Source organism: Alligator sinensis, unplaced genomic scaffold (genome assembly GCF_000455745.1).
Source record: "Alligator sinensis unplaced genomic scaffold, ASM45574v1 scaffold405_1, whole genome shotgun sequence".
Classification (NCBI taxonomy): Eukaryota; Metazoa; Chordata; order Crocodylia; family Alligatoridae; genus Alligator; species Alligator sinensis.
In genome coordinates this window covers 582,080-600,297 of record NW_005842738.1, presented here as the reverse complement: position 1 = coordinate 600,297, position 18,218 = coordinate 582,080, and the positions used below count along the sequence as shown (strand labels likewise).

Sequence of the window (18,218 nt, the reverse complement as noted above, 5' to 3'; positions counted from 1 at the left end):
CATGCACTGCCACTACGTGCGTCACCCCACTTTTTTTGACATGGTTTTTTTTTTACTCTCCTCCCACCACGATGCAAGGTAGCAGCATGGAGCATGCCTGCATATGCACATACTGCATGGCTGTGCTCATCTGGATGTGGCCTCTGTGAGCAGTTGCATGTTAAGTATTAATTCCATTACTTGCCTAACAGATCTAACTTGCCACTAGAGGGCTGGTGAGCAGGGGCCTGGCAAGGAGCTGGGCTCTGGGTGGTGTGGGAGGCTGGGAATGGTGCATCCTGAGACGATGGAAAACTCATTGCTCATTTTTTCCTCTATGAAGGAAACTGAAGTTATGTTAATACGATCTACATGGCAGAGCTAACCCTCGCCTGGAGCGACAGAACTGAGACGGCGCTTACCATGAATTAAACAAGCTTCAATATCTGGATGCTTGCGTTTCAGCTGCCCTTAGTATAGTCTAGGTGTAACATGAGCCTAGTTAAGGTTCTAAAAGAACAATTTGAGACACAAAAGTAAATGAAGTGTACAGAAACAAGGCAATCTGCTAAAAAGTTCCCCCCCCACTTAATGCTTCCCAAGTAAACTAGCACTCTTAGTGTCTATTCCACTGAACAAGATTAAACTTCCACACAAATGTTTTCTTACTTCTGTTCTTTAAGTCCAATTTATTTTTTAATAAGTCTTCCATCTCCACATCTCAACTTCTCTGTGAAATCCTATGAAATATGAACTTTCATTTCTACCCAGAACTTTTACAATCTTTTCTCCAATGCCTGATGAAGGGTGTTTGTGCCTGAAAGCTTGCAATTAAAGAAAATTTTTTGCAAAAATCTTGTTAGTCTATTAAAAGATATCTCCTTTATCATGAACCCTGATTGCTTTTTCCATCTCCACATACTTTTTAAGATTGTGCACTTTGATCACACACTGAATCATCTCATACAGGTACAGTAACCTAGTTTGAAAAACACCAGCACAGTACACAGGAAAACACATGCAAAATATCAGTACTATGAAATCCTAAATTGCTTATGCAATGCATATCATAAAAGCTACTAAATGGAATTACATTTTTTTTAACTTTCATTAAAGTGAAACTTGATTTAAGACATACAAAACTATTAAATTAACATACAACAAACCTAAACAGGCTTTTATCATTGCTTATTCTATAATATAGACATGCAAATCTAACTGGTAAACTCAGGCCACATCAGAAATCTTAGTACTTGTCAATTCTCTCTCTCTTTTCCAAGATTAGAAGCTGCTAACTATACAAACTCTAATTATATCATTTATGTTGTAGCAGAAAGCCCCCTTTTCCTCTTGCCTGAATTTGCTCTCCCCTCTTTGGATATGTTTCTCTTTTTCTACCTTTTCTTCCTTCTTCTCTCTTTCACTTTAAGATAAGGAATTGTGTTTTAAAATTTGTGTGTGCGCATTTTGTATCTCCCCTTGTAGTTTGGTATTTTTATCTATTTGTGTGCCATGGCATTTGTAGCTTATATTTTATACTCCTCACCTTTCAACTTGCAACTGAATATGTATAGTTTCATAAGTAAATTATACATTGTGACAACGTTAACAAGGGCAGGAATCAAACTGCCCTTCCCTGTATCAGGCTGGCCTCTGAAAGAGTGAGTGAATTAGTGACTGAATGTGTAACATAGTAGCAGGCAGCAATTATCACCTGGAAGCTGCAGATCAACCAACGGAAGAACTCAATAGAAGACAATGTAACAACCGGAAAATCTCTAAACGTCACTGATCAAGGGCTAGAAGCCCTGGCCTGAATTAATCAACGCCAGGGACCAACTTTTGGGCTGAGTATCTCCAGATCAACTGCTCCCCGAGCCCTATTCTAAATCCATCAACGGACTCCCAAACCTGCACGTACATGCGGACGACCCCTGGGGCTGACAGATGCCGTCCAGTAGCCACCGAGGGGGGGGAAGTCCCACGAGGATCAACGACCCCTGGATTGGGCAAACCTGAAAACTGGGGAGTTGACAGCAGACTCCAGCGCTTGTAGGATAGGTATACCTGACTCTGTAGCCTGCTACTGTGGGTGTGTATGTGTGTGCATGTGTGTGTGTGTGGGGGGACCAGCCCCAAGGTTTATGATTACAGTGTTTCAATCTGCCTAATAAACTAGAATTTTAAGGATCCCGAGTTGGACATTTGTAGCCAACAATGTAACATTGACTCCCATATGGCAGTATACAGAATAAAGATATGAAATGTAGGTACTTGTGCACTTGTACTGAAGGACTGATTTAGGAAAAGAAGTACAACAACCTTCCCTTCCCTTTCTTTCCACAGTCCAAGTGGGCACAGGAAGAAGCTAGGGTATGGCATTTAACTGTACTAATTATACCAACTGAACATTATACTAGTTGGCCATAATCAACATGCTTTGTTATTTTGTAACAATTAATTACAACTATACGGTAATGTTTTCGCTGTTTCTTAGACTGATGTCTAGACATAACTGCAATCGTGCCTAGAGGTTGGACTTGAGTGCCAAATGTGTAATTTAGGCGCCAAAGTCCTTTTGGGGATGTAGCCCTATCAGATGATATCATTAAACACCATGTCATAATACACATTTACAAAAGGCATTTTTTGTCATTATGTGCCTCCTGTGTACATTTTTACTTTGCAACTTTTGAGTAATTTTATTAAGGGGTCTTTTTTTAAAGATTATATTGGGACCTAAACACTGTAACCATATCATTATGTCCCTTTTTTGTTTATTAGATATATGTGCAATCTTTACTTGCCAACTTTTCCCTTTAAATTTACTCCAACACTCTGAACAGCTGACATTAAAAAAAAAAGGTTCAACTGTCACAAAAATGTGTCCTCCTACTCTCTCAGGATTTCCACCAACAATAAAAGAGTGATTTGAGGACAAGTACAGGTAAGAGTTAAGTGTTTAAGCCTGACAGCATCAAGTTTGAAATGGGAACCTTAAACAGATTGATGATCCAGAGTTAGTGGACCACAGAGACAAATATTTGGATCTTTGCATAATTAAGACTGCCCAAGACTTTCATAAGGGTTTTAGAAGTCATATTGGAAATCATTAGAAGACTATCCATTGGGGAAAAACAACAAACAAAGACAGCTTGTGAAACACTTCCTCTTTTATTTTAAAGTAACATAAAATCTCTGATACCTAGTGAAAATCTAAATATAATTTTTTTACAGAAAATTTCAAACATTCATTTTAATACCTAAATATTTTAAAATGCAGAAGATTAAGTATAAATTTTTCAAAAGATAAGTTACTTCATAATCACTTCTTAATTAGGTACCTAACCTCATGTCTTTGTGATTTGATTCAAAGAGTTCATAGTAGGTAATGTGACAGTTCATTTATTATTTTCAATTGCTACATTTTAAAATAACACTGTTCTTTGCCCACTGCTTTAGCTCATCTTTCTCTGTTCTGGCTTTCTCCTTTCATCTAGCCACCCTTGTTCTGGACTTCCTGGTGTGCATCCACCCTCTTTTGTGTCTATTATCTCTCTTTGGATTTAGCTACCAACCCAGTGACATCTAATAATCTGATCTATGAAAAGAGTGACAGTCAAGCCTTTAAACTTTGTGACACCTGCCAGTGCGACAACAAAAAGAGCAAATAGCTAGAAATGAAATTGACTAGCAGAGCAAATTATGTAATACTAAGATACGTGTCAGTGCTGCAGCCAGTGGGATTTTAGTCAGTCTAATTTTATTCCCAACCAGGATTGTGTCAAAGCAGGTAAGAAAATTAGTAAATCTGATGTTGGGGTGATGGGTTCTGGGTGGGGAGGAGGGTTGTTTCTTTGTTTGTCGGTTTGTTTTAAATCTGTAATTTGCTGCAGTGTTAATTAATACTCCTGTACCCAGATATTTTGACACGACACCCCCTAAAGTGAATGGAAAAGGGCAAATATAGTTCCCATCTTTAAGAAAAGGAAGCAGGATCCAGGAATCCATTTCTAAGCATTTGGAAGAGAAAGTGGTATTTAGGAACAGTCAGCATGGATTCACCAAGGGCAAGCCATGCCTGACCAACCTGATTACCTTCTACAATGAGGTGACTGGCTCTGTGGTTTCAGGAAGAGCAACATGATGCACCTTGACTTTAGAAAGCCTTTTGAGATAGTCTGCCACAACATTTTCACAAGCAAGCTAAAGAAGTACAAGTTGGATGAAAGGACTGTAAGGTGGATAGAAAACTGGCTGGATAATCAGGCACAAAGGGTAGCAATCAATGGCTCAATGTTTAGTTGGCAGCCGGTATCAAGTGGAGTACCCCAGGGGTCAATTCTGGGGCCTGTTCAATATCTCGTGCAATATCTTCATTAACAATGTGGAAGATGGGATGGAGTTCACCTTCAGCAAGTGTGCAGATGACACCAAGCTGGGGGAAGGAGTAGATGCGCTGAAGGGTAGGGCTAGAACTCAGAGACACCTCGACAAATTGGAGGATTGGACCAAAAGAAATCTCATGAAGCTCAATAAAGAGAAGTGCAAAGTCCTGCACTTAGGATAGAACAATCCCATGCACTGGTACCAGCTGAGGATTGACTGACTAAGTAGTAGCTCTGCAGAAAAGGACTTGGGGGTTATAGTGGATAGTCAGGTAAATATGAGCCAATAGTGTGACTTTATTGAGAAGAATGCTAATGGCATACTGGGCTGCATTAGTATGAGCGTTGCCAACAGATTGAGAGAAGTGATTCTTCCCCTGTATTTGGCACTGATGAGGCCACATCTGGAGTACTGTGTCCAGTTTTGGGGTCCCCACTTCAGAAAGGATGTAGACAGTGGTGATGCATAGGGGGTGCCTGGGGGTACATGTGCACCCCCTGAGAGCACTGATGCACCCCCTGACAGCCAGCATTCCTGGGTGGGGTGGGGGGAAGATGAGAGTGCTGGTACCCCCCTGAGAGCACCAGCTGGGAAGTGGGGGTGCCAGGAAGTGCCACCTGGAAGTGCCAGCTACTCGCTGATGCCACTTGTGGGTCGGTGGGATCAGCCATGGGGGGACTCCCCTGGTCACTGGCTGTCTGCTGGGAGGGCAAGTACCCCCCCTGACTCAGGAGGCACCAGTTGCCCATAAATGTCGCCAAATTAGAGAAACAAAAAAATAGTTAGGGGGCTGGGGCAAATTAATTCAGAGGAGAGGCTGAAGGAACTGGGCTTATTTAGTTTGCAGAAGAGAAGGTTGAGGGGGGATTTAATAGCAGCCTTCAACTTCCTGAAGGGTGATTCCAAAGAGGATAGGGCTACACTGTTCTCAGTAGTGGCAGATAACACAACAAAGAGCAATGGTCTTAAGTTTCAGCACAGGAAGTTTAAGTTAGATATTAGGAAAAGCTCTCTCACTAGGGGGATATTAAGCACTGGAACAGGTTACCTAAAGAGGTTGTGGAATCTTCATTCTTGGAGGTTTTTAAGATCTGGTAGACATAGCCTTGGCTGGGCTGGTCTAGTTGGGGATGGTCTTGCTTTGAGTAGGGGGTTGGACTAGATGACCTCCTGAGGTCACTTCCAACTCTGATTTTCTATAATTCTCTGAAATAATCTGATGATGGCCACTTTCAAACCTCTCTCTTTATTTGACCAAAGGAGAAGGGGGTACTGCCAATTCCAATAGCTTGAAAGACTGGAATGATACATGGCATACATACTCTCCATACAAAAGAAGCTGTGCTGCCTTGTGCCATCCTTCTAATGAACTAGAGGGAAAAAGTTCCAGAGCCATAAGTGTATTTCTCAGATGAACCAAAGGCAAACTGATTACAGATAATTCTTGTGAAGCGCACACATCTTATTACTATCAATATCCTTTTTTTTCTTACATGTCAAACTAGGCACACAAATTCTTAAAGATTTGTGCATTGCAACCATAAACCAATGACGAAATCAAAGACAGACTACTTCAGCACATACAGTCAGTCGGATAGTGAGGAACCTGACATATGAACAAAGGTCGTTTACTCTGAAGATATTTCCCTGTAATAAATTAATCGGAACAGATACCTTTTTTATAACATACTAGTTGGGTAAAAATATATTTTAAGTGGGAGTCACTGCAAGATTACAGATTATTCTCTAGAACCAAAAAGAAACCACTGATTTGTGCCCACAGCTTGAATTGAACCTTGGATTTGCAAAGTTATCACATGAGAAGGTCGTGTTCAAATAGGCCATATAAACCACCAGCTAAGAATGTCAAAACTTTCTCAGGTCAAAATGACCTCAACTTCAAACTCTGACCAAAGTGCTGTTGTGGAGTCGTTTAGAGTATCTAAACTTCCCAAGTCATGTAATGCTTGGGGGGGGAAAAAAATTTTCTAGATCAAAATTGGGTTGGTAGTTTTAAGGTTCTGGAATGTGAAATCTCTTCATTCAGTTTTGCAAGCTAAACATAAAATTAACTTTGTTTAAAATAGTCTCTGTCCAATCTCAAAAGCAGAGTTATTCTATTTGAAATGTCTGTAAGACTGAAATTACTGAACTTTTTTCAGTAAATGTCTGTAACACTGAAATTACTTTGCTCAAGCTTGCTTGTTTAGTATCTTTCTTCTATGACAACATTCTTCAGAATGAGATTGCTTTGTCATTCAAAGTCATCAATTTGAATCTCAACTATACTGTTTTACTTCTTTCTGGATTGTTTTGGACAAAAATCACCTAATCATTTCTCCTGCAGTTTCATTATAAGTTATTACACTAGGATATCACTGCATTCATACACTTGAAATTGAGACCCATTGTGCAATGTACATCTATGAAGTAATAGACAATTCCAAAGAGTTTATAATCTAAATAGGTAATTGTTATATTTCCACCTTAAAGATGAAGATCTAAAGATATATACACAAGTCCATATCAAACTGAAATATATGGTGTGAGTCCTACACATCCTAGCCCTCAGCCTCAGAACTGGAAGCCCCATTAGTGAGAGGCAGGGCTTACTGGCCCACACAGTGCTGCACTAATACAACTCGATGACTTCCAGCACAGGACAGAAGCCAGTATAGCATAATAATTGCCAACCCATGCTTTAGGCATAATTAAGATTCAGCATACCATTGCCTTGCACCCTAGAGACAGCTATATTGAGCCCTGTCCATGTCCACACGATACTGAATTGCTTTGCCAAGTGATGAGCCCCAAAACCTGTTAACAATACTGACAGTTAAACTATAATCGTTTTCTGTCACAATCACCATACATTCAAAACAAGAAACCTTTTGTGAAGTCTAGTTCACTTCTGAATTTCCAGCTGGCCAGATCCTGTCTCCTCCCAGGCAACTTGGTGGTTTTGGTGCACCCTTGAGCTTCCTGCCTTTCTAAATAGCCCTTGTGGATAGCAGGCAAAGGAGGAGAATAAGGTTCCCGATGCATTCTCCCACCACAACCTTCCCAGGTAAAGAGCCACGCAAAACCTGCCACTTAAAAACTCTGAACACTGAGCCAAAAGGAGCCAGCACCATTTTCACAACACAGCACAATACAGTTTTTTCCATGACCTCATTATAATTGGGGGAAATGAATTCACATCCTGCTGACGTAACTGGATTTCCCCAGCTAAAGAAACTTGAACCCTAGACTTTCTTCTCATCTCACTCATTCCCATTGTTTTCTGTTTCCACTGGACTCCCAGTGGGCATCTTTACATGTGGTCTGGGGTCGGGGGAAGGCACTTTAATTATAGCAGCTCTAATTAAAGTGCCCACAGCATCTTACATGCATTCAGCATCCCGCACTTCAAAATGGTAGCGGGGAGCTTTAACTAAAGCTTGTTCCCATATTATGTCTGGTGGGTAGGGCACTCATTTGGGATGTGGCAAATATGAATTTGAAACTTCTCAAGATAAGGGGGGCCTAGAACATTGACCACCTACTTCCAGGGTGAGAATTCTAACTGCTAGGCTATTATACAAAACTTAGCTGCCATGTGGTGGGCCATAGGGGGCCCATGTCCTTCCAGATTTCTGTGCCGACAGTGGGGTGCGGGACTGCAGCCTGTCAAGAGCCAGGACCTGGCAGCAGCAGGGGCAGCAGCAGCACAATTTCTGCACCGACAGTGGGGCGTGAGGCTGCAGCATAGCCAGAGTAAGCTCTCAGCAGCAGTGGGGGTGGGGTGGAGTTATGCCCCCCTATGTCAACACTTATGTGTGATCTATCATACAAAATATGGGAAGCACCACTTCTCCCATATGTTTTAAAAGAAAAATGAGCCAGTCATTTGTACATGAAGAGACACGTTAGGCAGCATCACTTACAGTTCATGAAGACGTTACACTTGGATCAACCTACCTAAGGTTATGTCAATCTAAGTACTGCTCTGTAAAGACGTTCAAGACAGACATTAGATTAGGCAAATGGCCAGTCCAATCTAACTTAGTTCACCTGGGGAACTAAACTAAGTTAGATAAGGAAAAAGTTAGCTCAATTTACCAAACTTTTGTACATATTCAGAGCATAGCCCTGGGGCTGGGAAAGCCCAGCCACTTGCCCTAATCATAGGTCTGTGCTTTCCCTACCCAACCACCTTGGCTGAGCTATCTCCTGGAAAGATGTGGGCAGCAGCATACCCCAGAGTTCAGTATTTGGCCTAGTTCTGTTCAACATCTTCATCAACGACCTGGATGAGGGGGTGAAAAGCCCACTGGCCAAGTTTGCAGACGACACCAAGATACAGGTTTGTGTGGACACACCCACAGATAGGCCACAGATACATGCAGACCTAGACAGGCTGGCATGTTGGGCAGAACGGAACCAGATGAGGTTCAACATAGAGAAATGCAAAGTGCTGCATCTGGGAAGGAAGAACCCCCAGCACACCCACAGGCTGGGCAACGCTAACCTGACCAGCACTACAAATGAAAGGGATCTGGGGGTAACAATAGACCCCAGCATGAATATGAGCCAGCAATGCGACCCAGTAGCCACTAGGGCCAATAAAACTTTGGCATGCATCAATCAATGCATCTCCAGTAAAACCAAAGAAGTGATTCTCCCACTTTACTCAACATCAGTGCAGTCACAGCTGGAGTACTGCGTTCTGGGCGCCGCACTTCAACAAGGATGTGCTAAAGCTCTGGAGAGGGTCCAGAGAAGAGCCACCCATACAATCAGAGATTTGCATGGCAAGCCATATGAGGAGAAGCTGAGGGATCTCGGACTCTTCAGCCTTAAGAAAAGAAGTCTGAGAGGGGCCCTGACTGCAGCTTACCACTATATCAGAGGTGTACATCAGGGGCTCAGTGAACAACTGTTCACCAGGGTGCCCTGAGGGGGAAACTAGAAACAATGGCCACAAACTCCTGAAAGATAGTTTCAGGCTGAACATTAGGAAAAAATTCTTCACAACTAGGGTATCCAGACTATGGAACAAGCTCCCCTCAGAGGTGGTGCAATCACCTACCCTAGAAGTCTTCAAGAGAAGACTGGACTGTCACCTGACACAGATGTCTTTCCTGCTCATGCAGGGGGCTGGACGCATTGATCCTTTGGGGTCCCTTCCACTACTATGATTCTATGATTTTAGCCCCCAAAAGTTCCCAGCTCTGGATGGACAATGCCCCACACCTCCTCCCCCACAACAGACCCACCAACCCCTCTGCCAGCCCCGCATCATCCCCAATCTTGCCAACTACATCCCAGACCAGCCAAACCTGCCCCCCACAGCCCTACTAGCTCCCCTGATTTCCACCCTGAATTACTCGGATTGTGTTTCCCGCATAGCTCACAGAACCAGCAATTGTGGGCACACACTGCACCCAAACTACAACAAGTTCATAGATCAGGTATGGCAAAGGTGTGCATGTACCCATAGTTGATTAATGTAGTATAGATGCCTATTGCAGATGGTCAGGAGACAGTCAGATTTGTAGACACTTCTCCCCATCTTCACTGTTTCCTATTGGTTGGCTTAGCTCTTCCCCAACTCAGTGCTGGGAATCCCACTCCTAGGTATGTAGTTCTCCCCATTTAAAGGACAAGCAACTTATAATAATAGCAGCCTTCAACTACCTGAAGGGTGGTTCCAGAGAAGATGGAGCTAGAGTGTTCTTAGTGGTGGCAGATGACAGAACAAGGAGCAATGGTCTCAAGTTGCAGCAACATACATTTACATTAGATATTAGTAAAATCTCTCTCACTAGAAGGGTAGTACAGCACTGGAACAGACTGCCTAGAGAGGTTATAAAATTCCCATCCTCAGAGGTTTTTAAGACCTGGGTAGACAAAGCCTTGCCTGGGATGATATAGCTGGCGGTGATCCTGCTTTGGGCAGGGAGTTGAATTAGATGACTTCCTGAAGTCCCTTCCAACCCTAATTTTCTACAATTCTATGTACCTAACTTGGATGTTTTAATTAAATTCCTGGAGCTGGTGACTAACTTCTTTCTAGGCAGAGGAATGATTAGAATTACCATGCCTAAATCTTTTTGAGAATCTTGTCATTTGCATCATAAGACTTGAGATGCAGGATAGTAGTCTGAAGACCGATAAGGAGATTTGATAGGCTATTTTGCTAATGCAGAGAGAATGCTAAATAAAGGGACTGGTCCTTACCCATGCAACTATTTGCATTGATCTCCTTTTATAAAGCTGCATGTAATCTCAAAGCTAAGTCTCTTCTTTGCAAAAGTACTCTCATCTCATTTTCTCCCTTTTGTTTTGTTAGGGAATGACTGTTTAATTGGGTAATGTGTCCTTTGTATTATAAATGCTTTGCACTTGACAGTCTGGAGTTCTTCCTCAATGAATACTTCAGAATATTAAGATTCCCCCTCTCCCCCACCCTGCACCACCATATTCTGCTTTCAGACCATTTTGTTCTTAAAGAGGCTCCATGCTATGGAGTTTAATTTCAATATCAAATTTCCCTATGATTCAAAAGAGTACTGATCCACCATTTTGGCTCACACCCATTTGTTTAGATGAGATGTTTGTAATGATAAGTATCTTCAGAAATGACCTAGGTGTTCTTTATTTGCCTTTTTTGTAGGATGAGAGACCTCACAGAAAGGATGGAAAAACTATATGGAAACTTACCATCTACTCCAACTGGACTCTTTATTGAAGTCTTATTACTTCCATGTGTAAAATGAACTTAAAACCAACTGCAATCCTCAAGATTTTTGGCATTCTTACTGTGAGTACATCCAGCAAAAATTAATTTAATTTTTTCTTTATACTTTTATGGAAGGATCATATCAGACATATAGACCTTACTTTACTGTTAAAGGAATATATGTTATAAATGAATAATAAAGCTAAATCTTAATTATGCCTAAAGCAGGGGTTGGCAATTATATGGGCCAGAGGGCCACTCAGGGAGCTCTGGTGAGCTGTTACAGCCTGGGTCAGCACCCTCCACTCATCCCCCACAACAACTGAGCAAAACTCCCGAAGTGGCTCTGCCCTGGAGGCTGGCCCTGTGCTGCCACTGCCCGGCAATCCTGGCCCAGCCCCAGGGTCTCCATGGGCAGGGTGCACTCAGTCAAGCAGATGGGATTGGGCTGTGGGTGGGCAGGGCATGACATCCAAGAGTGGGACTGTGGCCAAGGTCAGGGCTGAGGTGGTGGCAGCGCAGATTCGGGGCTTGGGGCAAAGCCATGATCCGCTCCCGGTGCGTCCCTGCCCATGGAACCAGTACCCATTGTAGGGATGTGTGGGCAGCAGATTATGGCTCTGTCCTGGACCATGGCCCACTGCTGTCACCGCCCTGCGATCCCAGCCCCAGCCCTGCCCATCATCCTGCTCCTATACACCACTCTCCCATAGTCCATGGACCCATCGCATCCGCCAGGTCAGGCATGCCCTGAGTGGATGCCAGGCTGGTCTGCATGAGACCCCACTGACTTGCTCCATCCAGTGGCCCTGATGGTAGGTACGGGGCAGACAGCAGCGGCAGTGATACTGACAGCAGCAGCTAGTAGGCACTGCCACTGCTGGGGCTGGCAGGAAGTAGAGTCCAGCTCCTGCACTGCCTCAGCCCCACTGTGCATCCAGAGGCATGAAACCAGCCCAGACTGCCTCCTACGCCTGGGCTGGGTGGGGCTGAGGGGCATACTGCAGGCCGAATCCAGTCTGCAGACCATATTTTACCCACCCTGGTCTAAAGCAACGTTTTCTTAAACAAGAGTTGTTATGACAGAGAATATGCCTCTTAAATTATATTTCAATATATGCAAACCTGATATGCTTTAAGTATAGGCGTTATTAAATTGTTGATACAAAATATTTTTAAGATCAAGGAGACCTTAGCAATAACAACGTGTTATACGCAGGACAATTCCAGCTAAATGAGTATTATTACAAGAATGAAATGCAGAATATACATATTCTGTACTTAAAACCCATTACATTAAGATTTGTTTTAAAGTACATCGTAGGATAAACTAGCTAGTATTGCTGAAGTATAACTCCCAGTTACATCAATGTATGGACCACTATTCCAAAATAAATAAATATATATATTATTTTATATAGTACCTATTATGAAATGGCCATTGTCTTACTTTTATTTTCTAAATAAATAGCACTAGTGAAGGAGAAGTTTCAGATTATGGGCTCATGAGGAATGAACCAAATGCTCAAAAAGTGTTTTTCTTATCAGAATTTTGAAGAGGATAAAAGTCATTTTAAGAGAAACACATAAATAAAATGAAGTCTCTCTCTCAAATTAAACAGTTGAAGTGATTTTTTCCCCTTTTGTTATTTTATTTTTCCTGTTTTGTATTGATGCATATGCTTTTATTTTTAAAATTTAAATTAATTAGTACATGGTTTTCACATGAAATGAGAAGTAACCTTTAGCATTGCTGCTGCTTAACAATTAAATGGAAATAGTGAAAAAAGAACTCTGTCACATTCTGTTTTCTTTATTTTATATTTTGTGGCACATTATAATCCCTAAAAGAGAGAATATAGAATTTAAAAGAGATTTGAAGGCATTCAATTTGGGGTATTTTGGTTGGGTTTCACATATTTTTCTTTTTCAATAACAATATAAAACACTTAAAGTGTCAGATTCGGCTCCTTTTATATCATGATTACTGTCCTGTTATGCCTTCAGTAGTCTTATTGTAAGCTATAAAACCATCTGAGGAGATCAGACGTTACTTGTTGTCTATAAGGATGGCAGGATCTAGTCCTAACACAGTGAAATTATATTTTGTGGGCTACAATACTAGGGTCCTGAAAGGAGGCTGCCTATAGTATCAATCATAATGAATTAAAACTTTCAAAAAGGTTTTAATTCATAAAATAAGTTTTTCAGAAGATATGTATATTTTACCTCCTTTCATTAGATTCATCTTATTGCTTCAGATAATTAAGACAAATACAAATACCAGAGGTTTTTTGTTCACCAATAGGAAAAAAATTGCAAACGTAAAGGCTCACAGGTTGCACGTATAAGCTTTACACAAGATAGAAAAGATTGCAGAATTGGATCCTTAATAAGGAGACACTGAATAGAACATGGAAGCAATATAGCGTATTGTAGCAGAGGTATGCTTTGTTTCTACTTTATTTAGGCTCAAAAAGCAAAAGAAAGGGGAAAAATCTGTTTGAAGACAATGACAAAATGAGAACAATCTTTTAAGTAAATTTGGCAAGAACTAGCGACAGTACAAAGGAGATTTTTTCCCCACAGTCAGCAGCACAAACTGCATATTTTTCAGTGAATGTTTGAAATGAAAACCTTTGTCTGAATTAAAATTAAATTCTCCACTTTGCAGCTGCTAGCATAAAGTACTTCAGATACACTGTATCCTAACTGCTCAAAACTAATATATATGCTTAATTAAAAATTGAAGGCCAATCTTGCAAGACATGTTTTAGAGCAAGATTTGTTTAGTGGAAGAAAAACATCAAAGACTCAAAGCACATAATATAAACTGCATAAATGCATGATGTACTAAAGATATGTAATACACACATGCAAAGAGTTGGATCGTAATATTTCAGAAACATCTATTAAACTTCATTTAATATGGAATATGATCCAGTCAATTTCAAGACTTTTCTTATATTATGCAGCAAATGACTTCAGCTGTTATTGTTGTGGAGGTTTTGTCTCCTTTTACCAGATTTAGTCTCTCAAGATTATAACATAGTATTAAAGTGATGGAAGCCAAGTTAGAAATTTTAACATGTCATTTAGAAAATCCAGACCTTTTAATTCAAAGATAAATATTATTTCTTCAAATAACACATTTGGGCATGCAAAACAAATGTAATAACTTCAGCATACCTGAACAGTAGAACTAATCTCAGCTGCAAAGCCTCCTGTCAAAGGGGCCTCGTGACTGATCAGTAATCGTCCGGTCTTCACCACTGACTAAAAAGAAACAAGAAAACTCATTTAAAAAAAACAAAGCTGTACCTATTTGTAAAGATATAACAACTGTAGCTATTTAATATTTTACAAATTTACTCATGGAATAATATGAATTCTGTCATTTTAGTTAGGTCATTAAAAATATACGCTATTTCCTCCTTTCCCAATGCAACATTTTAGGTGGGCAGATGAATGGGCCTCAAAAGCCAAATGCTGACATTAGCAGAATAGGAATTAGCAACTAAAGTTTCTTTTGCAACACATCATCAATAGCCTTATCATTATACTCCATTATTTTGAATTGACCTTATCAATGTAAACAATGACATTTCTGAAGGAAAACAAAACCTAAACTGGATGAAACAATTCAGGCTGTCCTGCAAATCCTAAAAACACGTGTGTAAATGTATTCTTCACTAAGTTAAGTGCTGCAGTGGGTCCCCGGTAACATTTACAGAACATGTGGATAATGGACTGCTTCCTAAGGATAGCCGAGAACCTAAACAAGAAATGTATAGTGCAATTATAGGGAATAAATAAGTATAAAATACAAAAAAAAAAAAAAAAAGCGTAAACATTAGGTGATTTAATGTGGCCTGCTCAACACAGCACATAATATTTACAGCATGTTGTCATATAAACTGTTTATAAACAAGCACTGATATTTTTTTTCTTTTATATTGTAGCTGTTTAGGTTTGTTGTGAACAACAGCATAACAAAGGTGGGGAGGGGCAACCAAGGTAGTAGATCTAGGTGCCGACACAGAGTGGAGCGGAGACAAAAAAAGTAGAAGCAACTCCACGCTGTTGGATCAGCTGCTAGTATGCTGCCGGCAATGCAGCCAGTGATGCTGCCCCCATGCAGCACTGCCACAAAGCATGCTTAGGTTCACTTTATGGCTCTGGTTGTGAAACATAAGGAAAAAAGTCAAAATGCCTTTAACCACATGAGAATTTCAAAATTCTGGTATTTCTCAGCATCTTGGAGTATGTTATTGTCAATGTTTGCTAAATCAATTTGAACTGAGCAATACCAGATACCCAGCACAGTCAAAAAATTGTGACACCCACGTTTCACTTTTCATTACTAAGTGCATATAAATTAGTAAGAACTTCTGAAGATGCAGAGCAGGGGAAAAAATGAGCTGTACATTAATATTTCCAGGGTAGTTGTAGTCAAGTTTTTAAAGATAAGTACATTGTGTACTACTAGTCCTCAAGTAGAAAACCCCAAGAGAGAATTAGCTATCAGGTCAAATTTTCCTAAGGTTTTACTCTTCAGTTTAAAATCGGAGCTGAGGCTATCAGAGCATTAACTCTCATTAACACTTTCTCTAATAAGGCAGCGATACAGTATATTTTAGAACAGGGAGTATCAAATGCCCTTGGCTCCTTGGGCCAGATGTGGCAGTGGAGCAAGCAGCAGAGGTGTTAACCATTGCAGGGACGAATGCTTGCCCCTCTGCTATTAACATATATCCCCAGTGGGGCTCAATATGCCACAATTCAGCAGTGGGCTGTGCTCCTCATGGCCCCTACCCCCAAATTCCCTCTAGGAGCCACACAAACTGGATGGGTTTTGGAGGCTGGATTTTTTACACCCCTTTCTAAAAGGTAAAATATAACTTTCTTTTGCTGTCTTACAGTTTCAACTCTGATTGGAGTACTCCTGATTTCTATCAGAGACCTAAGAGTATGTTAATGGATCTGAACAGCTGGACTACAGATGCACTGGGCAAGTGACAGTTCCATAAGCTGTATACTATACACTGGAGTAAAAGGACAGGAAAATCATTTAAACAGTTGGAAAGCAAAGTGTCGTTAAGTAGACTAGTTCTTGAATTTCTTGTCTCTTGCACTGGAAACTCCTATAAAAGAACAGGAGACATTAACTACTACATAAATCTACCAAAATTCTTAGATACTTTTCCTTACTGCACACCAAAATATACTACTCATTGCACTAAAGTTTGCATAAACTTGCATATGATGAAGACATTTTAAAAAATCTTTTTGAGGTTTTTTTTAAGAAGGCAATCTGTTTTTAATTATTCTTCTCAGAATCTGTTCAGAGGTTTATCTGCTGTACGCTGAACAGTTCCAAACCATTTTTAAAATGACCACACATTTTTTAGAATAAGACTACATGCTATTAAGAATAGTGTAAAGAATAAAAGGTTCAACTATGAAAAATCTAACCTGGGCAAAAAGTGTTTTATTACATAGTTAGTCTCACTAACTCCAAGAAGGCTGTATGCATGTGCAAGACTGTTAGAGTTTATAGGATCAGACTCTAAAATGAACTGTATAAGCCAGTATTATACTGTAAAAGGATGGAAATTAGCCTAATGTTCCATCACTAAGATTATCAATAAAATGTAAGGCTGTAAGTGCACACTCTTACTGGTCAGCTCATCTCCATGAATAACGGTCCATAGGACTTCACTGTATTAATTCCTGCTTCAAGTTCAAATAGATGCACTCAGATAAGACCAGAATAATATACAAACATTCAATCTTATTTTTTTTTTAAATCCCACTGCAGACAATCCGCTAAAACTGTTGGCTAATTTTTCCCCAAAACTGTTAAAAAATGGTTATTGTTATACTTTTGTCTCTTTGTACCTTTATAATTTATATTGAAGACCACTGTACTAAGACTGTAAAAGAAAGCCCAGCCCATCCCTTTGTTTTTATAAAATAAAAAGATCACTTTCATGACAAGGCAAGTTTTCCAATCCTTTAATTACTTGTGTGCTTTCCACTCCCCAGTTTCCTTCCAACCATAGCGTTCTGTACTGTATTTGTCTCCGAGAAAAGGGGAGAAAGAGGCAATACATGCAAACATGTATGCAAACAATACAATACCTCCAGAACTCTGAAAAGTAACCTTATTATCGCCACAAAGGCAGATCTCAGAAGCAGAACACAGAGTGAATATACAGGACCACTCTACCAACTGTGACATCTACCTATGAGGCTTCTGAAATGGGATGGTGCTTTGTAAAGGTATGTATAGAGCTCCAGGGGGCTGCCTTGCAGCTGTCATCATGCAAACTGGTTAGGGAAGTGGCCTGGTCTCTGGTAGTATGGGCCCAAACACAGGAAGCAAGGGTAACCCGGGTGGTACTCAGTTGTGTACCCGGTCTCCAAATGAAGGGATGCTACTGGGTGCAGGTACGCTGTGGGAGGCGTAGCTGCTTGGCTGTCCACAGCTCCCGTCCTCTCCCTACAGAGCCAAGCCAGGACACATGATGAACCGTAACTACAGTATATGCAGATTTAATAAAATACAAAAGTTACAATATTAACATACATACATAAAATACATGAACTATGTGCTACATATATATATGCGGCATGCAAATACTCTCTATTAGCCCCAAAACCACTCTCAGAAGCCCACCCTCTGATGCCCACTGGATTGGGACCCCAGGCCCTGCCTCCCCACTCAGCGCCCTCCTGGCTCGGGAGGGGAGGGGCCCTCAAGGTTGACACTGCGATTGGATTTAGGCAATGAATAGTAAAAGGGCGCAGTGGAAAATTGGTAATTAAATATTTATAACGGGTTTCCACAAACATCTATACATTCCTATACAATCATAAGGCACAGGGTTTACAAACAATAAGGTGCAGGATCTTGGAGAAAAGCAAGGAACAGCAGACTACACGGGTGCAACAGCTTCGCCCCAATATAAATGACCCCTGAGGAGGGAAAGAAAGAAGGAATACTCCGATACCCTAAGGGTACCCTTTAACCTCTGCTTGAATCACCCAGTTGGCCAGGCCTCAACCCAGGAACCCTCCTTCCCTCGGGGATTCCCCCCCCAGCTGCTCACCACTGAAGGGA

The 18,218-nt window shown here is 40.9% G+C and overlaps 1 protein-coding gene across 4 annotated transcripts in view; it reads right to left on the bottom strand.

Moving 5' to 3' along the window:
• The window catches only part of BCKDHB (branched chain keto acid dehydrogenase E1 subunit beta), a 289,020-nt gene that overhangs the window by 75,393 nt on the left and 195,409 nt on the right, over window positions 1-18,218 (bottom strand). For all 4 annotated transcript variants that reach the window (XM_006034413.3, XM_025216409.1, XM_006034412.3 and 1 more), the window contains one exon: window positions 14,282-14,368. In XM_006034413.3, coding sequence (XP_006034475.2) covers window positions 14,282-14,368 — 87 coding nt within the window. The remainder of the gene's footprint in view (window positions 1-14,281; window positions 14,369-18,218) is intronic.